Raw genomic sequence first — 26,149 nt, forward strand, 5'->3', positions numbered from 1 at the left:
CTCCCAGGTCCCTGCCAGGCCTGGGAGCGCATCCTAATCCACCTCCGACACCCTTCTGGGGCAAGCCTCCATGGCAGCCGGGGTGCCTCCTCCGGCAGGGCCACCAGCCTCTGCCCCATACCTGAAGAGCGTGCGGCCTCCGGCTTCGCCAAAGATGACGGGCGTGTGGGGGGGCACCTGGAAGTAGCCGTTGCCCTTCTGCACTCGGTTCTCCTGCTCCCCGTTGACTAGGAAGAGAGGCAGGTGCAGTCAGTACCCAGAGTTAGCGCTACAGACATAGGCTCTGAACATCACACATGCGAGATGCTGGAAGGCCAGCAGGGTTAGAACGGAATGTGGCAAGAAAAAAAATAAGAAAATTCTTGAAAATGAGAAAAATGGGCAACTTGGGGGTGTCCCAGAGACAAATGACTGTCTACCGGTGGATTTTATAAAAGAGGGGACTTCCGTTTCAAATACAAAAATGTCACCAGCTCCTGCAGCCACAACACAGCCTAGAACAGCCTATTCATACACGATGATCTAGTGTTTTTTTGTAGAATATACACAGCTCAGAAAACTTTCTTGAGAGGGACAGAAAAACTTTAACAGCAGCTACAACTCGTAACACAGGTCTTAGTGAAAAATAAAATTCTCAAAGAGGCCCTGACACTTTTATTGTTCTCTGATTTCGTTTCTACTCTGCTTTGTCATCTTTTCACCCAAGTGCACTGACCCAAGACTCAAGTCTCAACCTGTTCATGAATTCCTCCCTCACCAAGGCGGAAGCAATTTCAATCCTGAAATCCAACAGCTCTTCCCTCGCATCTCCAGGTGTTTTCTGCCCTACCAGAACAGCAGCCCCTGAAGAACAGGGTCCACGCCCAGTGGTCGTCAATATCTCACCTGCAACTTGCTAAGGGCTCTGACTACACCAGCTGCCCATCAAGCACAAGCCCTCCTCCGGAGCGCCCACTGAGCAGGGCGCGGGTGCCGATCGCCAGACGGGTGGCGCGTGCACTGACTTGGGCTCTGGGCTGGGATGCGGAGTCTCGTGACTTCTTCCTTACTCTCTCCACTCACAGCCTGGATCCAAGGGGCATCACTGTACCACTGTTTTTTGATGACCGAGCCCTGATGATCGATTTTGGGCCTCTGACGGCATCCTGCCTTACCGGAAATGAACTGCCTCCAGCTACACAACCGATAAGCAGCACAGCCCACACCAGAACCTACTCCTCTTGACCCTGTGTGGAGACCCTTCCATCCGTTTCTCTGGCTCACAGTCCTCTGTACAATTCTCACAGGGAGGGAAGCAAGCCAGGTGACATAAAAGAAAAACCAGCAGGAAAAAGGTCGGTGCCCCATCTCTGCCAGGGACATCAGGGGACTTGTTTTCAGGAAATCATCAGGAGAGAGTGCCAGTCCACAACCGTTAGGGATGACTGTCAGCCAGAACCACGTCCCTGCGGGGAGCTACTTGCCACGGCAGCTCACTCCTGGTGGTCAGCAGGGAATCACCAGCAGGGGAGGCCCCGAGGTGGGATGCAGTGACTCCACTGGCTCTAGGTGACCAGGGACATGTGGATCTCTGAATCCCTTCTTCCCCCTCCTTCAGACACACACTCTCCAGTCCTGTCCTCTGCTGCCCAGAGAACGTGACTGCGCTGCCTGGGGCACACACACCCCTTTCCAGTGTCCTCAGTGACACTCAGCCCTGACACACTCTCACTCACTGACCTGACACTTGTGAGATGGGGTTCGATCTCTTGGAAATACGTGACACTGAAAGCAGGAAGACCATCGGACTAGGTAAGGCCACTATTTCAGACCGACCTGCAGTATGGCCGCGCCACAGCAATCCTGGCTTTCTGGTGCACCTGACTACCTAGCTGTGGGGCACACCCAGACTGCCACAGATTCTCTAAGGGCTACTTTTGGAGCAGGCCTGCTGAGGTGCCCAGTTTTAAGACACAGGCTGTGCGCATGCGCATGCGCGCGCGCGTGTGGTTTTTCTCTTGAGAGTGTCACTGATTGAAAGCTACACAGAGCTCTGCTCTCTTGCAGTCTCAGAATCAGCTGAGATGCTATGGATGCTCTTATTTTCAGATGTGGAAGGGAGGACAATGAAATGGACACATCATACATATTTATTATGTCACATGTTAGAGAACAATTTAAGTATTTTTAGTTCCAATTTTTAATTAATTATGTGAACAGAAAAACACTGACCATGGTTGACTTCATTTTCTTCTTCATCCATTGGATTCACATGTGTTCTAGGCCAATATTCTAGGAGTGCTTGGAGTAAAAGGCCTCCTAAGTTCACTGCAAAAAGTTAATTAGGAAAAAAATGGAAAACATAGTTTTATAGGATACCTGCATTGCAAGCTTGGTTTAACCCACAAAGTGAGTCCCACCATTCCTTCAAACCAAAAGGTGCTGGCATTGTGGCATAATGGGCTAAGCCACCACCTGCCATGCTGGTATCCCATACAGGCGCCAGATGAGTCCTGGCTTCTCTGCGCCCAGCCCAGTTCCCTGCTAATATGCCTGGGAAAACAGCAGAAGATGGCCCACGTCCCTGGGTCCCTGCACCCACATGGGAGACCTGGATGAAGCTCCTGGCTCCTGGCTTCCACCTGGCCTAGCCCTGGAGGCCATTTGGGGAGTGAATCAGCAGATAAAAGATCTCTCTCTACATAACTCTGCCTTCCAAATGAATAAATATTAAAAACAAAAACAAAAACCAAGAATCACATAATCTTTAAAGAGGTATTTCCACAGAAAGCCACTAAGACTGTATTTGTACACATCAGGTATGTCTACACGCTACATCCTTAGAGGAACGTGACAGGTGGAAGAGAAGGGATTCTTACAACTAGTGCGCTGTAAAAACAACACAGACCGAGCTTCCCTCTCGGAAGGGGAGGAGCGGGAAGGGCGCTCAGACTCACGTTTTGGGTCTGAGCCGTCAGGGCTGCTGAAGCCAGCATCTTTTGCAGAAACCCATGCAGCAAAGCAGTCACTCTCATCCAGGGTAATCGTCAACATCTGGCGCAAGAGAAACCATTGGCAGCCACATTCCATGGCTACACGCTCTCCCAGTGAGTCCCCAAACCTCTATCTGACTGAAGCGCTATGCCACAGATGCTGCAACCAAATGTGTTTTGTGTGACTCAAAGCAGCTACAGTGTAGCTTACTGAGGTATCAGCTGCGTCCTCTAAGTATTAACAGGAACAAAGTTTTCTTTCACACTTGAAAACACAGCACTCTGTACAAAGAATTATGAACTACACGGGAAAGCTTCGACTGTTCCACATTCACACAAACGCTGATGGATAACTTACCCCTGTTTTCAAGTCTACTGAGAACCAATTTGGCACATAGACCATTTTAAATCTTTTCTTAATTTCATCTTCAAAATCCACTTTGCCAAGATCTTCAACCTTACATGCCTATACATCAAAGAGAAAGCACAGTGGTCAATATTAAGTGGTGAATTGATCTGGTACTGCAATTCAGAATTTCACACATTTTTACATTTGTCTAAATGAACAGAGTCTAAAATACATTTCAAAAGGAATGTGGTACATCATTCTTTTTTTTATTTAAACCATCTGCCTTGTTTTTTAGATTTTTTTTTTTTTTTATCTATTTGAAAGACAGAGTTAGAGAGAAGAGAAGAAAGAGAGAGAGAGCGAGAGAGAGAGCGAGAGAGAGAGAGAGAGAGAGAATATCTTCCATCCACTGGTTCACTCCCCAAATGGCCAGAAGAGTTGGTCTGGGCCAGGCTGAAGCCAGGATCCTGGAGCTTCTTTCAGATCTCCCACACGGGTGCAGGGGCCCAAGGACTTGGGCTGTCCTCCACTGCTTTCCCAGGCATGCTAGTAGGGAGCTGGATTGGAAGTGGAGCAGCCGCATCTTGAACCGGTAACCATATGGTATGTCAGCATTGCAGGCGGATGCTTAACCTGCTACACCACAATGCCAACCCAAAATATCTGTCTTTAACTATCTGCTAGTACTAAAATTTCAAATTGAAAAAACAAAATATTCTCATTATTTAATTTTCCTGATACTGATTTAACATGCCACCATACTCATCTGGAAGCAATGTCAAATCAAACTCTAAAGTATGCAAAAAACAAAAACAACCCAAAACTCCAAGCAGCAAATAAGTTACTAACTTCTTACTTTAAGAGAAGTGAGAGGTTACCCTCAGATAATGGTTGGAAACAGGCAGAAATATCTAAGTCTTCTCATTTTCTAAGTTTTCTCCTGACCATTATAATTCTTCCTTATTCCTTCTCGTTTCCTAAGTATGTGTGCTCCCCAAGAGCAGGTCCTGAACTTCCTCCGCACCATGTGGTATTTCCACGCACCGCACACTTCAACTCTGAACCATATCATGTAATGCACAAATGCCCCCCCATAGCCTCATCTTTATTTATTTTTTTTTTAAAGATTCATTTATTTATTTGAAAGGCAGAGTTACAGAGAGGCAGAGGCAAAGGCACAGAGAGAGAGAGGTCTTCCATCCACTGGTTCAGTCCTCAAGTGGCTGCAATGGCCAGTGCTGGGCCAATCTGAAGCCAGGAGCCAGGAGCTTCTTTTGGGTCTCCCACACGAGTGCAGGGTGCACTTGGGCCATCCTCCACTGCTTTTCCAGGATAGCAGAGAGCTGGATCGGAAGTGGAGCAGCCAGGTCTCGAACAGGCGTACATATGGGATGCCGGCACTGCAGCTGGGACTTCACCGACTATGCGCTGGTCCCCTACATCCTCTTTTTAACAGCTCTTCCTCAGCTCACTTCATCAGCCTTTTTTTTTTTTTTTTTTCCCTCCATAAGATTTATTTATTAGAAAGGCAAAGTGACAGAGAGGGAGAGAGATCTTCCATCTGCGGGTTCACTCCTCAAATGCCTGCAATAGCCAGGGCAGGCACACACTGAAACTGGGAGCCCAGAACTCCATCCACGCCTCTCCTGTGGGTGGCACTGTGTCCGAGGTGCACTGGTCAGAAGCTGGACTGGAAGGACAGAGCGGACAGACTCACCCAGGCACTCTGATACGGGATGCGGGCATCTGCTGCAGCAGCCTAACCTGCCGTGCCACAAGGCCCTCCCAGTCATCTGCTCAAAGGGAGACTCTTTATTCGCTCCCTAATGCCACATGGAGACCATTATTCTCTGTTCCCATAAAAACTCCTATCTGGGGCTGGTGCTGTGGCATAGCAGGCTAAGCCTCTGTCTGTGGCGCCGGCATCCCATATGGGTACCAGTTTATGCCCCAGCTGATCCTCTTCCAATCCAGCTCTCCGTTGATGGTCTGGGAGAGCAGTGGAGGAAGGCTCAAGTGCTTGGGTTCCTGTACCTATGTGGGAGACCTGGAGGAAGCTCCTGGCTCCCAGCTTTGGATCAGCCAAGCCTGGGTTGCTGCAGCCATTTGGGAGTGAACCAGAGGATGGAGAACTTCTCTCTCTGCTTCTCCCTCTCTCTGCCTCTCAAATAACTAAACCTTTAAATAAAACCCAAACACTGGCTGGCGCCGTGGCTCAATAGGCTAATCCTCTGCCTTGCGGTGCTGGTACACTGGGTTCTAGTCCCGGTTGGGGCGCCGGATTCTGTCCCGGTTGCCCCTCTTCCAGGCCAGCTCTTTGCTGTGGCCAGGGAGTGCAGTGGAGGATGGCCCAAGTGCTCGGGCCCTGCACCCCATGGGAGACCAGGATAAGCACCTGGCTCCTGGCTTCGGATCAGTGCGGTGGGCCGGCCGCAGTGGCCATTGGAGAGTGAACCAACGGCAAAAGGAAGACCTTTCTGTCTCTCTCTCTCTCACTGTCCACTCTGCCTGTCAAAAAATAAATAAATAGAAACAAAACCCAAACACTCCTGTTTTTTGAGGTCCATGTCATTTAGCTGCAGGACCCCTCCTTCCCTGCCATCAGTGTCTCCGCGCTCACTCTCTTCATGTAGCAGAGGTCTGAGTCCTGCTAAGTGGCCAGTGGTCCATCTCAGGTTCTTGCTTTCCTCCCAGATGATGTCAACATCCATATCCGCACAGATGACAACAGACACGCTGGTCTCTTCATCCACTGTAACTACACACTCTTAGCCTTTGACTGGATCGTTAAGTCGCCTGGGACGACTTCTGTTTCCAAGGCAGTCCTCCACACATCTGTCAAGTCTCTCCTCTCCTCCTGCCTTCCACTTTGTCCCCCATGCCACGTCCCTAGCGCACGACTCCGACTCCTCAAAAAAGTGAGAGCAGCCTTGTTGGCATCCCCTTCACCTTCTCCTACCAGTCTTCCTGGCCCCAGAGAAAAAGCTGTCCCTTCTCTGATCCCTGTCCTGTGATGTACCCTCTCACGTGTCTGCTGGCTTCCAGCTAGAAGCAGTGAAAACATGCTCGAATTTTTTCCATCTTAAAAATATTCAGGGGTGGTCAATTTGTGCAGTGGTTAGGATGCTCTAGGAACATCCACATCCCGAATCAAGTTCCAGCTCTGCTCTGAGTGCAGCTTCCTGTTAACGCGCTCTGGGAGGCAGCAGGCGATGCCCCAAGCAGCTGAGCCTCTGCCGCCCCAGTGAGACAGCCACACTGAGTTCCAGCTCCAGGCTTTGACCTGGCAGCTGTGTGGCATTTGGGAAATGAACCAGAAGATGGAAGGTCTCTATTTTCCTAAGTGCCTCTCCAATAAATAATAATTTTTTTTAAAAAAGTACTCAAATACCAAACCCAAACCAAACCCAAACCAAACCCCTCTTGGCCATCTTATCCCTAGATCTTCTCCTGCCCCTATAAAGTCACATTTCTTCACAGATCTTCTCCACTCAAAATCTCCATTCCTTCACTGCCCAATCACTACTCAACCCACTCCATCTGACTGTTGCCCACAGAACTCTCCAGAAGCCTGCTCTCTTCACTGTAAGATCCACATGTACAGTCCATCCATGTCCTAAACGAATGCAGCAGGCTGATGTCACCAACTACCAGCTCCTTTCTAAAACACTCAATTAGTTCTGGAGCTACCATCAGCTTTTGTTCTTGTTACCACCCTATCAATTTAAAAAAGAACATGTTACTTATTTGAAAAGCAGAGTGACAAAGAGAAGGGAGAGAGAGAGAGAGAGAGAGAGAGAGAGAGAGAGAGAGAGAGAGAGAGAGAGACTGAGTTCTTCTCCCCGCTGGTTCACTCCCCATACAGTTGCAATGGCAGGGGCTGAGCCAGGAACTCCAGCTTGATCTCCCACACGTGTGGGAGGGGCCCAAGTACTTGGAGCATCTTCCGCTACTTTGCCAGGTGCATTAGAGGGAGCTGGATCAGAAGCACAGCAGCCAGGACTTGAACCAGTCCTCTACGATGGGATGCCAGTGTCCCAAGCCATGGCTTAACCACTGTGCCACCATGCCAGCCTCCTTTTATCAGACCTCTGTGGCTTCCTCTTTGTCCCACATCCATGAGGAGTAACGACTGCTTTCTTCCCTTCTCAGTCTATATACGTCCCTTGGAGACTCCTGACACTTCCCATGACACCAACACTAATCTACAAGGGGAAGCATGAGGATCCTTTCCATCCAGCCAGTTCTTTCTTAAATGTTATTAATTTATTTTCATTTTATGTGAAAGGCAGAGACAGAGATATTCCATCCACTGGTTCACTACCCCCACCGCCCTCACCAAATGCTTACAACATGCCAAAGCCAAGAACCAGAAACTCCATTCATGTCTCCCCTACGGACAGCAAGGTCCCAAGTAATTCAGCCATCATCTGTTGCTTCCCAGGGTGCATATTAAAAGGACGTTAGATTGGATGCAGAGCCAGGACATGAACTAGGAACCCTGATGTGGATGCAGGAATCCCAAGCAGCATCTTAACCACTGTGTCAAAAGCCTGGCCCTTGGGGCCAGCGCTGCAGCACAGCAGGTTAAAGCCCCGGCCTGCAGCACCAGCATCCCATATGGACGCTGGTTCCAGTCCCGGTTGCTGTACTTCCGATCCAGTTGCCTGTTACTGCACTTGGAAAAGCAGCAGAGGATGGCCTAAATCTCTGGGTCCCTGAACCCACATGGGAGATTGGAAGAAGCACCTGGCTTTGGATCAGCTCAGCTCTGGCTATTGTGGCCATTTGGGGAGTGAACCAGCAGATGGAAGACCTCTCTCTTTGTCTCTATCTCTCCCTCTTTCTCTCTATACCTCTGCCTTTCAAATAACTGAACAATTAAATAATCCTTTTTTTAAAGCCTGCCCCTCCAGTCTGATTATTTTAAAAAAAGTTATTTTAATTTGATAGATACAGTGACAGAGGGAAACAGAAGAAAAAGAGAGTGAGCCAGCATGCACACTCTTCCATTGGCTAGCTCATTCCCCAATGCCTACAATATCCGGACTGGGCCACACCAAAGCCAGGAGCCAGGAACTCTATCCAGGTCTCTCACGTGGTGGCAGAGCCCAAGCACGTAAGCTATCATTCACTGCCTCCTAGGATGCAAAGCAGGAAGCTGGATCAGAAGCAGAGCAGCTGAGACTCGAGGCTGTACATGTGCTTCCCAGACAGCAGCTTAAACTGCTGTGCCACATCGTCTACCCCCAGCCCAGTTCTTTAACCTGTGCATCAGATGATACCACTGTCTCCCCACCAGACACCTCTACCCAGACGTCCCAGGAAAACTACAGTTCCTCACCTTTCTGAGCACGCACCTTTCTCCCAACAATCAGCACTGCGTCTTACATTCCCTATTTCCCACCATCCAGTCCAGAAATCTGGAACCTATTTCCTTCCTACTACTTTCTTTTCTTTTTTTGACAGGCAGTGTGGATAGTGAGAGAGAGAAACAGAGAGAAAGGTCTTCCTTTTTGCCGTTGGTTCACCCTCCAATGGCCGCTGCGGCCGGCGCATCTCGCTGATCCGAAGCCAGGAGCCAGGTGCTTCTTCTGGTCTCCCATGCGGGTGCAGGGCCCAAGGACTTGGGCCATACTCCACTGCCTTCCCGGGCCATAGCAGAGAGCTGGTCTGGAAGAGGGGCAACCGGGATAGAATCTGGCACCCCAGCCGGGACAAGAACCCGGTGTGCCGGCGCCGCAAGGCGGAGGATTAGCGTGTTAAGCCACGGCGCCGGCCCCTACTACTTTCAATTAAGTATAACTCTTGTTCATAGGCCTAAATCTTTATCTAATCATTGTTTCTGTCTTCCTTGCTCCCTCCCAATCCATACAGAATCATAATCTTTCAGTTGTAATAGACTGATAGCCTCATAACCATCATATGTCAGGCACTGGCTAAACGCTTTTGAACCTCCCCTTGAACTTTACTAAGAAACAGATAGGCCCCACATTTTAGTAATGAACACACAGGTTTAGAGAGGTGGTATGTCCTCCAGATCACCTAGCTAGGAGCTGGCAGGGCCAACACAGACTGTAGCTCAGTCCTACGTGCATGTCCTAATCACTGCGCTGCCCTACACTGTTCAGCAGTGTCACGTCCATCACGCTCAACCTTTGACCTTGAGACGTAAACGTCTAGTATTTGGATAGGGGAAGCTGCTAGGTACACAGAAATCCCAGTCATGGTACATGCTAGCTCAGAGCCCCATCCAAGGAGAGCTACTTCCAACTCACACAGAGTAGACGACAGACCTACAGGCAGAGAGCTGGCAGGCTGACAGGAGCAGCTGTCCTGATCAGATTCTCTCAGGTGTTCTGCAGGACAGAGCTAGGGCCACAGTAGCGGGAGAGTATCACGGTGAAGAGCCCACACAGACAGACGTCTGGTGCAATGGTTAAAATACCACTCTGCAGGCTCGTATCTCCTATCAGAGTGCCTGGGTTCAAGTCTAGGCTCCACTTCTAATCCCAGCTTCCTGCTAGTGTGTTCCCTGGGAGGCAGCAGGTGACGGCTCAAGCACTTGGGTCCCTGTCACCCATATGAGAAACCCAGACTGACTTCTGGGCTCCTGGCTTTGGCCTGGTCCCGCCTAGGCTGTTGCAGGCATTGGGGAGTGAATCTGTGGATGGAAGATATCCGCCTGCTTTTCAGACAAACAAACAGAAGACAAAGTGAATTATCAAGAATTTCTGCTGAATTCCATAGAGCTGCTCTGGATCTTCCCACCCATGGGACCCACTGACAGATGTCTCTCTGTTGTAGAGAAAAACAGACCAGACTCAACAACTAAGGGGTTCTGTCATGAAGCCATACTCACTAGCACCTATCTCCTAATGGATTTCCACACAGCTGCGGCCCAGGGAGGAAAAGTGGTGGGGTCAAGCCAAGGTTTGTAGTCAGAGACAGCTCCCTTTTCCCCAGTAAGAGACTTGCTTATTTTACTCTGTAGATCATGAAGTTAACTTAAGTGAATTTCTCTTCCTTATAAGCAGGAGCTTAACGACAACACTGGGTCTTCTCAGTTCTCCATCTGTAATATGCCCAACATCTGTTCCTTTCTCTAGATCCTCACATCATTATGTTTAAGACCACGGTCATCCAGCTTCCACTTTCTCATTACATAACACTACGACTGCTCCGACCATGGGCTTCTGCTCTAACATTATCTAAGATTCTTCAGGAAGTACCAAAGAAAGGCCAAGGCAGGGGCCTGCAACGTCACACTCTTTGGGAAATGACCTAAAAGGCATGTTTCATCCTGATAGCCCCGCAGCTCCCGGACATTTACTCTCATCTCCAAACACAAAACTGCTCACCGTGGACTAATTAAACACACCCCTTCCCTCTTCTGTGCCTTTATCATTCACTCTCTTCCTGAAATGCCCTCCTCCAGCATCCACCTGCTGGACGCCTGCATGCCCCGGCTCACTGATGTCTCCACCACGAAGCTCTCCTGACTCCCCAAGTTAAGGAACCACCCTTGGCCATGCACTATCCTGTGATCTGCTTTCACATTCTGTTCTTCTCCCTCCTACCAGAAGGCTCCATGCTACAGACTTTGCCATCAGTCATGATCCTCACGACAGTCACTCAGTCCAGGAAATATTTGGACAAACAAATGGATAACCAATAACTACACTAAAAAGGGACATTTATCAAAATTATAAAAGCAGACCTGTGGCCCAGGAAGGCAGTGGAGGATGGCTCAAGTACTTGGGCCCTGTACCCACATGGGAGACCAGGAGAAGCACCTGGCTCCTGGCTTCAGATAGGCGCAGCGCGCTGGCCGCAATACACCAGCCATAGCGGCCATTTGGGGGGTAACCAACTGAAGGAAGACCTTTCTCTCTTTCTCTCTCACTGTCTAACTCTGCCTGTCCAAAAAAAAAAAAAAAAAAAGAATAACCAGAGAAAAGAGTTTATTTAAACAATTTAGGTGATTAAAACGATGAGTTTTGGGGTGGCCACTGTGCTGCCAGGCTAGCTGCAGATTGAACTGGGGTGCCTGGGATCAAGGCCCACGCCCGCTTTCCATCCTGTGCCCTGTTAACATTCCTGGGAGGCAAAAGAGGATGGTCCAGGTACTTGGGTTCCTACCACCCACCTGGGAGATCCGGGTGGAGTTCCTGATTCTTGGCTTTGCCCTGGCCTAGCCTCACCTGCTATAGACATTTGGAGAGTGAACCAGAAAAATGCATATCTCTCTCTCTCCCTCTCTTCCTGTCACCCTACCTTTCAAATAATAAATAAATAGACCTTTAAATTAAAAAAAAAAAAAAAAGTCTGTGGCTTTATCTAACATTCACATAAAAAAGTATTACCAAAATAAGACATTACAATTAAATCTTTATCTATTATCTTCATTATCATAGTACAAAATGAAAAACAAAGAACATGATCCAATTAAAAAGGCACTCACCTTCAATACATCCCAGTATGCCACATTATTATTTGTATCTTTGGTTAATATATGTCTCTTATCATTAAGAATGTGGCACTGAATAATACTGGCACCCCCTAAGGGAAAAATAAAAACACAATTAGCACAACGATCCTTCTGCATTTAAAGTCACCGTGTGCTAACTGGCCTGCACAGGACCATACCCGTCAGAAGGGTAACCCGAAGACTGCACAGTTAACCCAAGCCGCGTTACTTTCGCTTTCCTCTTCTTTCTCTTTGCAGGCTCCTGAATGGAGTCTACGCTAATGATGCCTACACAGACACCTCAATAGGGAGGAAGGTGGATGCAAGATTCTAACCCCAAGCTAGGATATCAAACACAGCCTGACTTTTTGTTTTGTTTTGTTTTTTGCCACAACCAGCTGTAGCGGGTAGAATTTAAAGACCACATCTGTCCTTTCCTGGCTATGCCAAAAAACAACATGAAGACCTTTTATAAAGTCGCTGTTGGCTTTACCATGGCTATTCTGACACTGGGCAAAAAACAAGACAAAAAAGCTAACTCAAGAAAGCCCATATTAAAGTACCCAAACACGTAGTCACTAAATATTTTAAAATAACTTTTTTCTTGTACTAAAATAAGTCAATACATGATTAGCCTTTTGTTTACATCTAAATTGTATTAAAAGAAGTCTTTTCTTCATTCCTGTCGTTCTGTTATTAACAATAAACTTCAATAAAAGTACACTACTTCTAATTTCCTTACCTTTAATAACCTGGTCAGGCTGTGTGCAAAGGGGCGTTATAGGGTTTGTGCAGTCATTGTCGTAATCTCCTGATGCTCTGAAATTATGGATTCCTTTCAACGTCTAAAGGAACAAAATTTGTTATTTAGTTGGTTTTGCTCTACAAGTTTTGCCAGCTTGCTTAAAGGGGCAGGAAATACAAAGTTAAAGAAAAGACAAACAAGAAAACTTACAACTACTGTAGCAACCAAAAATTATTCAGTCGCAGCATAATTTTTTTTTACTACGATTTAAAGGAAAACACACATTAAAAAGGGAGTGTTGTCCCTTGGGAGAAAACTGGGCACAGTTAGGAGTACTCAGCCAGGTAAAATGATAGTGATCACAAACTGGCAAAATGAAATTTGGACATGATATACAGCACTATGCACAAGTACACGGAGAGAGCACTCGACCTGCTTCTAAACAGGGATAAACGCAAGCAGTTTCTCCTTTATTATCCAGAAAGAATCAGGCAAGCAAGAAAACTCAAATCTTTCACTGAGATTTAAGAATTAACGGTGCTTTGCATACGTTCCCGCTCTATCTGCGATTTTTGTCCCTGGTGTTCACGCTATGAAGAAAAGGGAACGGAACCCGAGAGCCCTGTCTTCCCCCTCCCTGTAGGGTTAGGAGAGACAGAGTCCTGAAGGGCACCCGGCACTCCCATGCCTGCTGTTTCCTGCAGCAACAGTGCCCCAGGGAAGCACATCAGGCGTGCATCCTGGCTGCTGATAAAGAAGTGGGGAGAATGTCTGGTGATTGCATTAAGTTCAGTAGGCTCCTGAGGCTCATACCTCCCTCCCAGGGACTGTCAGGTTCTGGCCACTGCCCAGAAGCCTGGCAGTAGCACGACAACTCACCATACAGGTACTGAGAGGCTCACTCACCCACTTGTTCACTGTAGACTTAGTTGTCGCCACCCAGATGGCAGGGGCGGGGTCGGCTGACCTATCGAGCTCCATCTGAAAGCAAAGCACAGCGCACGGCTCTGAGGACGGGCATCTCTGAACAGCCAGGCAACATCCGGGAGCCAGCCCTTCGTTCACCAACTGTGTGCTGACAGGGCTGCCCAGAAGGACAGGAGAATCTCTTTGCTAAAGGAATTCCCAGTGCCATCAAAGTGTAATCGACGTGATTCTCCCCAAAATTAGCAGCTCCAAGTTTTAAGTGTGGCTTATCTGAGGGGCCTTAATGGATACAATCAAAGGATTGGAAAAATTACTTTCTGTAATTTTTTGTTTTTGCCACTCCAGTTTTTGTTCTTTCTTAATAAGAAGAAAATACACTTCTGTTTTCTTTGGAAATGTTTGCAGTAAAAACATACTAAATACGTAACTACACAGCAAACGTGGAAAGCACCCCACGTGGGAACAGGCTAGTGTAGAGCTGGTTTATTTCTTTGTTTTTACCTTCTGTATATTTAAACTACTGTACATACAACATGTTTACTGCACACATGGGATCACTCTACACTAACCCAGTTTTCCTCCTCACCAGGCAATTGCAGGCTCGAATGGTGGGAACAGGACTGGAATCTTAGCTAGCCGTTTAAACCAACGTTCCCTGTAACACATGCTGAGGTTTGGGCCCAGCGCTCTTCGTCTTTTCTCCACAGCCAGGAGATCCTGGAAGCTGCAGGACTCACGACACTGAGTCTTTGTCCTCCGTGCACGTCCCTCCTGTCAGCCTGCGGCCGCCTGCACACTGAATTCACAGAATTGCTAACTCAGCTGCCACTCCCTGCGTCTCTGCAGGACTGCTGGTTTGGCCGTCTGTGTCACAGAGCTGCACCTGGCCAGCGCCGAGCGCGGGGAGCACAAGCACGCTCCCAGCTGTCTTGCTTGACCTCCACTCTCTCAGTCGGCCCGTCCTTGCTTACTGGGGCCGGGGTTTCACGTGTCACACACTCTCACAGGAGGTGAGTATTTATAGTTGTTTTTTGCTTTCCTTGATTGGAGATGATTTCTTAGAAAAGGGGGTAGAGACCTCTTTATGTCTCCTTCTTAAACTTAGAAACTTCCTATTGTTGCTTTTTTTTTTTTAAGATTTATTTATTTGAAAGGCAGAGTTACTGGGGGTGGGGGTGGGGGTGGGTGAGAGGGTGAGAGAGAGTGAGAGAGTGAGAGAGTGAGAAAGCTCTTCGACTCTCCAAATGGCTGCAACAGCTGGGGCTGGGCCAGACCAGGAACTTCTTTTGGGTCTCCCCAAAAGAAGACACGTGGGTATGGATACAGGGGCCTAAGCACTTGGGCTATCCTCTAATGCTTTCCCAGGTGCATTAGCAGGGAGCTGGATCAGAAGTGAGGCAGCTGGGACTCGAACTGGCACCCACACAGAATGTTGGCATTGCAGGTGGAGGCTTAACCCACTATGCCATCACACCAGCCCCCTGCCTACTGTTTTAACGTGCTGTTCTGTGATTATCAGTGAGGTGGAGCATCTTGTCATGGCGAGTGGCCATTTTTTAGTTTGGCTTCACTTTTAGCATGAGTCTTGTAAAGACTTCCTCGAAGATCCTTATCACTGCAGACTCTGATCACCAGAACTCTTCCACCTCCTCACTCTGGAGACCAGGGACATGGAGGGGACTTCAAAAAGTTCACAGAAAATACACATTACCAAAAAATTCTGCAAAAATCATACAACTTTTCTGCACCAAAATAAACTATCTTGTAATTGCACTGTTCCATGAACTTTCTGAAATATTTGCGTATCTCCCAGATCTCGCTGCGTTTTGCTGTCTGCTCATAGACAACCTTAGCTTCTCGTATTCCTCTTCCTAAGGACAGGTTGGCAAAGTCAAGCAAGTGCAGGCCCAAGTGTGAGACAGTCTCAGTACAATTCCCCAAGGGAATCCCTCTCAGGGGCCTGAGTCGTTCCAATTGCTGCTGCAAGACACTTAGAAACCTGTTGCCAACAAACACAAGCAAAACCCAAAGCCGCCCAGCACTGAACCCCGAGTGCCCAGGACTGACACTCTTCCTTATCCCGCCAAGCTACACCTGCAGTGAGATGAGCCGCTCTGTGAGACTCCCCTGGGGGACACAGGCTTCCACACAGCTTGTGTCTGGCTAACACCCGTGACAATGTTAATAGCACAACTAAGATGATGACACGATGACCCACCTTGAGAACTGGTGCTTTTTCTTCACAAATTAGCACGCGAATGTCAGGGTTTCTCAGGTCCGTACAGTAAATCTTCCTGTCCCTTCCCCCAGAATACACGTGTGTGAAGGCATCATTGACCTGCAGGGCCCAGACGCCCTCATCGTGGACTCGGTACGTGGCGATACATCTCTGCTGGCCAAGGGACCACAGGCGAATCGTCCCGTCGGAGCTCCCAGAGAGGCACTGCGGACAAAGGTGAGTTTAGAAGCCTGCCGAGGACCTGCCTACCCACATGTGCACCTGGCTTCTCCCCTGACCCCATGCTGTCACACACACCTAAATAGCCCGTACTCCTGCCTCTGATGACACCCTTCTGACAAGAACACACCACACACGGAAATGAACAAAGGTAACCATGCATGCTCATGTGTGGGGGGGGGGGCACCGGCGAAACTACCTTTGTCCTCTCTAGACCTGCTGTTGATCAGTAGATCCTGCAGGCAAGTTCCCTTCAGATTAGCCATCACTGAGGGAGCTGATGCTGTCTACACTAGGCCTGCAGTTCTTGAAGCATACTCCCCACAGTATCAGGCTCCCCTGAGAACTTATTAAAAAGTGAATTCTTGGGGCAGGCGTTTGCTGCGGCAAATGTTAAGAGCTCGCTTGAGACACCTGCATCCTGTATCAGGGGGCCTGGGTTTGAGTCCCAGCTCCACTTCCAAGTCCGGCTTCCTGTTGATGTGTATTCTGATCTCTTGGGAGTCTCTTAGCGCCTACTCAGACTCAGAAGCAAGATCTAGTGCCAGGCTTACCACTCACTCTCTGTGACTCTGGATACTTCCCACGGGAACTTCCAGGGAATTAGTATTAGCAATTCTGACAAGGTCTGAAGGCTCAGGCCACTCAGCTACATGGAATTTACGGGCACACAAATTCAGGCTGGGCACATGGAGTTGGACAGAAATAGGTGGCATTAAGCCACCCTACACCCATGCTCTGCGTGCTCTGTGTTCTCAAACCAGCTCCCCTGGGGACTTGCAGAAGAGGACTGGCACTTCATTTTCCCGGGAAAAAGGCAGGCCCTGGGGCTGGGCCTGTGGCTCAGTGGTCAAGATGCTGCTCTGGACGCCCGCACTCTCGATCCGACTGCCTGGGTTTGAGGCCCCAGCTCTGCTCCAGATTCCAGCTTGTTGATAAGGTGCACCCAGGGTGGGGGCTGGGGGTGCAGCGGGGTGATGGCTCTGGCACCCATGTGGGAGACCCCAAATGAGTTGCAGCCTAGCCCTGGCTACTGTGGACACAGAGACATCTTGTCCATCAACATCAAATGTTGGCCGACTTCTTTATGCGCGTGATAGCACGGTGAGAGGCCTTCCTGTTTCACAGGCACTCTGGTGTCTGCTGACCGGTGGGCACCGGATGAACATGAAGATGCTCATTAGGAGGTGACCCTGAAACTAGACGCAACAGCCCCAGGGGCCTGGCTGAATCACACGCAGAATGACAGATTCTGCAGCCGGGATCAGGTGCTCTGGCTTTTCGCCAGTGACGATGGGAAGTGCCAGCGTTCTGGGGCTGGGTGGCCAACCCACAGGAGCGCGTGCAGGACGGTCACTCACACACAACCTCAACTGCCCAAAGAGCGCAGTCAAGAGGACAAGGCAAGTCAGGGCAAGAAGTGGCCAGATGCTCGGAGACTCTCAGGCCCAAAAGCTAGATTCAGCAGGACTTGTGTTACCAGAAAAACACTAATCCACAGGCCGTGACAAAACTCAGAGCAGGAGGGCAGGGTCCCAGCTCCTCACGTAAGTGACTGCCTGAGCACAGGGACAGCTCTGCCCCAACAACACTGCTACCAGACCTCCTCACGGGCGGAGCTCCCCTGGGGAGAACCTCAGGTAGACTGGGTAAATAAGGATCCTCCCCTGCAGGAGGGAAGTGAGGCAACACGCAGATGTTCGTGGGAACCACTGGTAAGGGGTCTTCGAAAAGTCACGGAAAATGTGCAATATCCAAAAATCTATGCCACCCAAGACCCTGCACTGCGATCCTATAGAGCAATTCTGAGGATGCAAGAACTCGAGTGTCCTCCGCACTGTTCCCCGATGGGTAGTTATGGTAGTTGCTTTGTTAATGAATTCACTACGTAATGAATTCACTATGGCACTGTTTGTTTACATTTACATTTAGAGGAGGGGGAGGAGAGGAACACAGCATGGGGTGCAGCAGACAAGAGGAGCTCTAGGACATCTGCCAGGCCCACAGCCACTTTCTGGAAACCATGGAGACCGTGTGATCCAGCCCAGTGCCAGACAAAGGGAACTGAACAGGCCCGGACAACCGTCTCAAGGACAGTCTTGCAGCTACACCGCACAACAGTGAGGGGCTGGCCGAGCACGCTGGGTTTCTTAGACTCCCATGATGCTGCTGCACGGAACTCAAGAATACTACAAAATGCCTGCCTTACAGCAAGGAAACACTCCTAAGTACAGGCTCACTGATGACACATCCTACAGAGCACGATCCCCACGACACATCCTACAGAGCACTATCCCCACGTGGCAGCCGAGCAAACTGAAGACGAGTCTTCTCAACACCAAGATCCGGCCCCGTCTCCCAGGACCCCTCTTCTCCCATTTCTCAAAGCTGACCCCCTGCCCTTGGCTGGTCTATCACACTTTCCTCTCAGCTCTGACGCAGGCTTCCCTGATTCACGTAGGAGATGCTGTCTACGGTCGTCACTCCCACAGGAGTGACACAGACCGACGGCATTTCCTGCCTCGTCACCTGTCTCCTCATCCTTTTCTCGCCCCATCACAAAGCAGCCCGGCTCCCCCTGAGCTGACCACTGCCCTGTGGGGAAGCAACAGCTTGGAGGGGGGGGGGGGGCCGCAGTGCAGTACAGGGACGTCACACCATAAACCGCTGCTCAGGTCTTCTGGATTTTTGTGATTGACATCGATGACAACTTCCTTTCCCATGGCTACAGAGCAAACAGACCTGTCATCTACAGTTCACTTATTACATGGCCAACAGAGCTGACGTTTAAACATTACCAACACGTTTTTCTTTGAAATACTGACTCTAAGTATTATATTAGAAAACTAAACCTACAGACTGTATCCACATAGGCCATTGACAAAATCTAACCTGAGTCAGACACCCTGTGAAGAAATTTTTTCTCTTAATAAGCTGGCGAAAGAACAATGAATACCGAAGCTTCCTCTGCTTCACACAGATGTTTTTAGTCATTTTTGCTACCATGTACCTTAACTGCACATGCATACTTGCCTTAGAACAATTCTTTGTTTTGCCTTTATTGAAAAATGATGCAAACAATTTTAAATGTGGGATATTACATGTGCAATTTAGCATTTTAAATAATTAAAATTAGACTATGATTTGTAATTGCATGGTTTGTGGCTCATATCAACCTAGACCATAGTAGACGCAGTGAGGACATTTCTGATGAGCTCAGCAGCTTACCTGTGTGCCATCTCTGTTCAACAGCAATGCTTTCACATTATCCGTGTGCCCTTTGAGCTTCATGAGTTTTGCACATGTCCTGGGATCCCACACCCTTAAAACCTGCGGATGTTAACAGAACAGTACGCAAACTGGATACATCCGTGATCAAAAGTCAGTAACAGGCGACTCACAAATTAAATGACACTCATTCGATCTGGATAAGGAAATACTACTTCTGCCAATGGACACCACTGAAGGCTCCAACCTTAGGGAGCCTCTGTGACGTCCATAATGTACAGCATCCCCGCCACCTCCCATCACTAGCCACACAGTAGTTACAGAGATACAACAAAAATTCCTTCAGCACCCTCTGGGCACCACTGTATACGTGTACACACACAAAGCTATTTTGGCTTCTTGGCTTGCAAACGTTCACTCTCTGCAGCTCCCCTTACCTTTTCAGTGGACCCTGATACGATGATGGTTCCCAGCTGATTCATGGCCAGGCTATAAATGGAATCTTTGTTCCCGCTTAAAGAAGAAGCTATTGAGACAAACAAAGCTAAATGTTAACAAAATCATCAGTTTAGTCTTTAGTAATTACTTAGCAGAAATTGCAAGTTTAATTATTCAATTTAGAAAATCTATATGAAATTCTAAGGAAAAGAAATCCACCCACATGGAGGTAATTCTAAACAGCATCATTAGCAACATTTACCTCTTTTCCAGACTACAGTATACACACGTGCTCAATAAGTATTTGCTAAATTGAATTACATTGTTATTTTGAAACTATCCACATAAGTAATGCATTTTCAAAGATGTACACATGCCCATCAATATAAAGAAGTCCAATCTACTGTTCAAGAAAACATAAATCATATCAAAAATACCATTTTCACGTAGCAAATCAAATACAAAACCAGACTGATGACCTAATTCTGAAAGAACACAGTCAAGTAGCCGTCTCACACATTACTCACGAGAGAAGAAATTTGGTCCAACCACTTGGGAAGGAAATCAGGGAGTGAATATGGCAAGAATCAAGTTCCTACCCACTGCATCACCAAAGTGCAAGAAGTAACATAAAACTGTTGAAATCTTTCCTTAGCATAGAGTTGGTCCTCTGTATATAAAGTAAAAATGAACCATAATGAAAAATGGGATGGGAGAGGGACTAGGAGGGGGGACAGGAGTCAGGGTGGGAGGAATGGTATGGGGCAAATAGTCACTATAGTCCTAAAGTTGTACCTATAAAAATGCATTCATTAAATAAAAGTTTGTTTGTTTGTTTTTTTAAAAAGAGAAATAAGCAGGTGCAAGCAGCTCCATGGAACTCAGAAGCCAGGACTGAGGGCTCCGAGGCACACAGATATTTGCTTCCTGCAGGGCACCAAGCACATCAAGGTCTTCTCATCACTGCCTCTCTGGCCTCAGATCTTGTGCTCAGCAGCCTGTGGAAGTGACTATGCTGTATTTAGGACTCCAGGATTCACAGGAAATACACAGTATCTTTTAATTCCACTTTCCCAAAAACTTTTTAACTAAAACATTAACGTCATTGACATTAAAAATATTGCTAAACATTTCTTTGAGTCTCATTGATCCTAATTTTATTCTTATCAGCTTTTAACACTTTAAAATTTACAGCATGAAACAGTAAGAAACAAAATTGTAAACTGTTGCAAGTGAAGGTTTTTATATAATTTATCTTATATAATAAATTGCATGTCTGCGAAAAAAATGATTTTCAAGGAAAAAAAAAAAGAAGTTGCATAGCAAACTGTCTATATGATATGGTCCTAATTTTATAATAAGTAAATATAAACAAGAAAATTGACGAGTTACAAATTAAGGAGTTAATACACGTAAAGTGTTTAGAAAAACGCCTGCTTATATTGTAAGGCTTAGCTATTAATACTGTTTTTATAATCATGAAAAAATGTGTGTGTGATATCCTCTTTAAACAATTCTAAGCAAGGTGTATCTAGAAGAGACTCTATCCACTAAGCCTGCGACACGTGTGCTTTTTTCTGGGTTCTGTTCCCCCTTGTCAGGGTCTGAGGCAGGTCTCAAATCTAGAGTCAGGGCCTAGTGATGGCTCATGAGAACCCCAGCACGGACTAGATGCTGAGACAGTATATAGCCTTGACTCCAGCTAGGGAGCTAAGACATGCACATGTACAAAAACCAGCCAGGTTATATCTGGAAAAGTCACCATTTTCAGATTACAGTGAGGAACTATCTCCTTGCTGTTCAATCATCCTCTTGGGGACTAGAATGGTATAGACAGATGCACTCTCAAAATACAAACCACTGTCTCGATACAAAACCATTAACGCTATTTTATAAAGTACTCCTTATTGATGCCAACTTGGATCTCTTTCAAAGAAATCACTTTCAAACACCTTACTTGTGACAGTGTTATTTGAGGCAGTCAACGCTGTTAGAGTATTCACATCCCAAAGGAATATTTGTCTGTCCAACCCAGCCGAGGCTACCAGTTCCTTATCCTTGGCGTATGCTAAGGCCTTCACATAATCCTGTAACAGAACAGACACACTATGATCTACTCGAAAGCTCACTAGGATAAGAGCCACACAAAGTACAAAGATCCCAGTGCCACAGCAAAGACACCAACAGCCATGTTAGTGTTTTACCTTATGTGTCCTCAGTGTTGACATGCAAAAGCCCTTATGTGCATTCCATACTTTTACTGTTGTGTCAGAAGAAGCAGATATTACTAGAGGAGGCAAAGAATGAACAAGCCCTTTAGAATATGACTTATAACAAACTATCTTAAAACAATATAAAAAATAACATTGTTCTAAATTAATATTCACACATACCTGCAAGTTCTTTCTACAACCTACAGCATATTGCCTCCAATCTTAAAAAAAATTATTTATCTATTTTAATTTTATTTGAAAAGCAGAGAGAGAGAGAGAGAGCTGTCTTCAGTGTGTGGGTTCACTCCCCAGATGCCCACAACAGCTGAGCTGGGCCAGGCTGAGCAAGGAGCTTGACATTGCTCCTAGGTCTCCCACATGTATGGCAGGGACCCAAGGACTTGAGCCACCATGTGCTGCCTTCCCAGGATGGACACTGGCAGGGAGCTGGATTGAAATCAGAGCTGGGACTTGAACTAGGCACTCCAATATGGGATGCAGAGTCCCAAACGGCATCTTAACCTCTGCACTAAATGCCTATCCCCAGATGGTTTTTTTTTTTTAACAGGCAGGACAAATATTTATAATATTCCAGTTGAAGGTTCAACCAATTTGAGAAAAATTTCTCTAATTCGGCCTGTAAACCAGGAAATAGATCTTACCAAGACAAGAACAAACAGAGGTACTAATATGGCTAAAATAACATATTATGGTATGAGTCTACCTATACATAGTTCAAATGCAGGAAAACTAATGTATGGTGTTCAGACAAGAGAGCAGTTCCTTTGGGGCTGGGGTAATGTTGAAAAGATGGCACAAGGAGGCTTCAGGTAACATTGTTTAATTCAGGCATCACTTCGTAAAACTCGTATTAACTGTAATCTAAAGAGGTGTGTACTTCTCTGTATGTATGTTATACTTCACTTTTAAAAAGCTTATATAGAAAAAAATGGGAAAAGCTTACAAAACATGAAAAATACGCAAGTACTTCAAAAAGTTCATGGAAAGATGGAATTAACAGGTCAGGGTATCTTGGTGTAAAACAAACTTGAAATGCCTGCACAGTTTTTTCAAAATACACATTTTCCATGAATTTTGTAAAAACCCTGTATACCCAACTGAATCAAAACCTCCCAGAGGCCAGATAAGCCCAGGACACTTACATGTTTTCCCGTTGCAGCAGAGCACGATGTCGTTGACCCAGTCTGTATGATGCTCCATGGACGCTATGTATGGATCTTGCTGCAACGACACACCATAAACTCACACATTGGAGACTGAAATACATTACGAACTGGAGATGCCCTGAGGACCTAGCTAACGTGACGCACTGCTCTAAGAGCTTCAGACTGACAAATGAATTCAGAGCGGAATCTCACCAAGCAGCAGTGAAGAGTCCGGCTACCAGACGTAAACAGTTGTGTATCAGCGCAGGTTTAGGGTTAACACAAGCCCGAGTCTCTGGGATAAATGCTCACCTTTCTGTCGTGTGACAGTGAGGGCAGCAAGTTCTGGGCTAGGCCCGGGTGGAGCCCAAGGGTGACAGGCAGGGGTTACTAGAAAGCGCAGGACCTGAAGGAACCTGCCGGCTGGGTGGTGGATGGGAAGTTCTCAGAGCAGCTGGCAGGGCCGGGAGCGGGTCTGAGGAGTGCGGTGCAGCCTGTCTGACAGCAGAAGGGAGTGAATTCTCCTGCTGCTAACTTTCCTACTGCTATTTTTACCTTCGGAGTTGAATGTTTCTCTCCCAATATGCACAGTCCTTCCGGGAAGAAATGGAACCCGAGAGCTAGGAGATGACTTCCTGCATCACCATCTCAATTCAGGAACTCCAGATCCTTCTACTGCGCTCATCTGGCTTACTCACCAGGACGTGTCCGTTGAGGAGTGCACACCCTACACCTAAAACGCGTCACGTCTAAGACACGCATGGGCACGGAGAGAGCTCTTTACGAGTCGGAAACAATGCTATTCAGCCTTCACAAAACACAGACAGTAGAACAAGGCTATCTGAAGTCGTGCCGGCAGGCAGACTGCCAGATTCTTCCAGGTTAGTGGCCAGGGCTGTTGTCTCTCGTTTGTTAGAAGTTCTCTGAATTCCCACAAGAGTGACAGTCCAATTCAAATCTAAGCACTAAAAAGCATGTCAAGGTCAAGCACCCAGTGTTTCCTCACTTTCCAGGATTTTGACATCGAGCCACCAATGTTTCCACCAGTGAAAGAATTCAAAGCTGGTTGGACTGAGTTGATTAAAAGAAACATTATCCAGAAACTGGGCAAAGCAGTAGTTTCTTTTCCTGCTGTGAACTTCAGACTTGTGGAGCTTGCTAGAAAGACACAGACTTTTAAAAGATACAGGGTCTAGGGGCCGGTGCTGTGACACAGTACATTAAAGCCCTGGCCTAAAGCGCCGGCATCCCCTATGGGCGCCGGTTCAAGTCTCAGCTGCTCCACTTCTGATCCAGCTCTCTACTGTGGCCTGGGAAAGTAGTAGAAGATGGCCCAAGTCCTTGGGCCTGGCCCTGCACCCACGTGGGAGACCCAGAAGAAGCTCCTGGCTTCTGGCTTCAGATCGGCACAGCTCCGGCCATTGCAGCCATCTGGGGAGTGAACCATCAGATAGAAGACCTCTCTCTCTGTCTCTACCTCTCTCTGTAACTCTCTTTCAAATAAATAAAAATAAATCTTAAAAAAAAAATACAAGGTCTAGCTTCAAGCTTTTTAAGTTCGCTTGCATTCTAATTCTTTGTCATTTACTAGCCACTGAACTCCAAGCCTGTTTTTCCATCTATGACAATGGATCCTAACAGCTGCCTGGAGTGACTACTGTGACAATTAAAATCATGTTGGGTACCAAAGTGCCAGGAGTGTCTGGCACATAATTAAGAACTCAATAAACACTCCTTTTTCGTCCTCAAATCTTCTTTTTTATGCCATTTACAATACAGACACTCCCACAAGGGGCTCCTATCCATTTGGGGATTTATCATTACATTTACTTGAATCCTGGTCTCTGTTTAAGCTGACCTTAAAACTCATGAAGAAGGGCAGCATGTTATCTTCACAATTTCTTTCTTTCTTAATTTTTTTTTAAGATTTATTTATTTATTTGAAAATCAGAGTTACACAGAGAGAGAAGGAGAGGCAGAGAGAAAGAGGTCTTCCATCCACTGATTCACTCCCCAGATGGCTGCAAACCCAGAGCTGAGCTGATCCGAAGCCAGGAGGCAGGAGCTTCTTCTGGATCTCCCACCTGGGTGCCAGGGCCCAAGGACTTGGACCATCTTCTACTGCTTTTCCCAGGCCATCAGCAGGGATCTGGATTGGAAGTGGAGCTGCTGGGTCTCAAACCGGCACCCATATGGGATGCCGGCATTGTAGGCTGCAGCCTTAACTGCTACGCCACAGCACCCACTCCAATCTTCACAATTCCACACCAGCTTTATGTGATCTAATAAGGCCTTATAGGCTTCATTTTCAAATAAAGAAAATCAAACATTCATACAATATTAATTATAAGTGTAAATACATATTCAAATTCAATCTGTGCTTTTTTTTAAAAGTAGGATTTTTCTACTGGTTGAAACCTGCATACCATAAGGGGGAACATGTTTAACGTCTGAATTGGAATGTCACTCTTGTGGGAATTCAAAGAAGTTCAAACAAATGAGGGACAACACCACTGGCCACTAACCTGGAAGATTCTGGCAACCTGCCTGCACTACCTCAGACAGCCTTGTTATGGTGTCTGTTTTATGTCAAGATTGAATAGCATTATTTCTCAGACTTGTAGAAAACTATTCTGTTTGCCCATGAAGTGTCTTCAATGTGGCACATTCTAGGTGAAGGGTATAACAAAACACTCCTCAACAGATGTCTCCTGGTGAGCAAGCCAGATAAGAGGAATAGGCAGAAATATAAATTTTGGGGGCCACTATTGTGGCCTAATAGGCTAAGCCTCCACCTGTGGTGTTAGCATCCCATAGGGTGCCAGTTGAAGTGCAGGCTGCTCCATTTCCAATCCAGCTCTCTGCTATGGCCTGGGGAAGCAGTAGAAGATGGCCCAAGTCCTTGGGCCCCTGCACCCACATGGGAGACCTGGAGGAGGAAGCTCCTAGCTCCGGACTGGCCCAGCTCCAGCCATTGCAGCCATTTGAGGAGTGAACCAGCAGATGGAAGACCTTTCTATCTGTCTCTCCCTCTCTCTGCCTCTCAAATAAATAAAAAAAATATATAAAAAAAAAAAAAAGAAATTGTTGAAAACAATTCTCCATCAGCCAAATCTCTGTCCCTTGGTGGTAGAGCGTCCTTAAGACAAATCTAGTTCATGGCGTCCCCGCCTTAGCTAAAAC

At 47.2% G+C, this 26,149-nt stretch overlaps 1 protein-coding gene across 1 annotated transcript in view; it reads right to left on the reverse strand.

Moving 5' to 3' along the window:
• WDR48 (WD repeat domain 48) overlaps window positions 1–26,149 on the reverse strand; it is a 43,516-nt gene that overhangs the window by 6,236 nt on the left and 11,131 nt on the right. The window contains exons 3-15 of the mRNA XM_062200672.1: window positions 22,964–23,042; window positions 21,792–21,874; window positions 21,545–21,674; window positions 19,587–19,675; window positions 19,150–19,251; window positions 15,682–15,906; window positions 13,443–13,517; window positions 12,534–12,636; window positions 11,786–11,883; window positions 3,331–3,438; window positions 2,937–3,033; window positions 2,212–2,307; window positions 122–227 (exon numbers count right to left, since the gene is read on the reverse strand). Coding sequence (XP_062056656.1) covers window positions 122–227; window positions 2,212–2,307; window positions 2,937–3,033; window positions 3,331–3,438; window positions 11,786–11,883; window positions 12,534–12,636; window positions 13,443–13,517; window positions 15,682–15,906; window positions 19,150–19,251; window positions 19,587–19,675; window positions 21,545–21,674; window positions 21,792–21,874; window positions 22,964–23,042 — 1,391 coding nt within the window. The remainder of the gene's footprint in view (window positions 1–121; window positions 228–2,211; window positions 2,308–2,936; window positions 3,034–3,330; window positions 3,439–11,785; window positions 11,884–12,533; window positions 12,637–13,442; window positions 13,518–15,681; window positions 15,907–19,149; window positions 19,252–19,586; window positions 19,676–21,544; window positions 21,675–21,791; window positions 21,875–22,963; window positions 23,043–26,149) is intronic.

The sequence above is a fragment of the Lepus europaeus genome, chromosome 9, assembly GCF_033115175.1.
Source record: "Lepus europaeus isolate LE1 chromosome 9, mLepTim1.pri, whole genome shotgun sequence".
In the NCBI taxonomy this organism is placed as follows: Eukaryota; Metazoa; Chordata; class Mammalia; order Lagomorpha; family Leporidae; genus Lepus; species Lepus europaeus.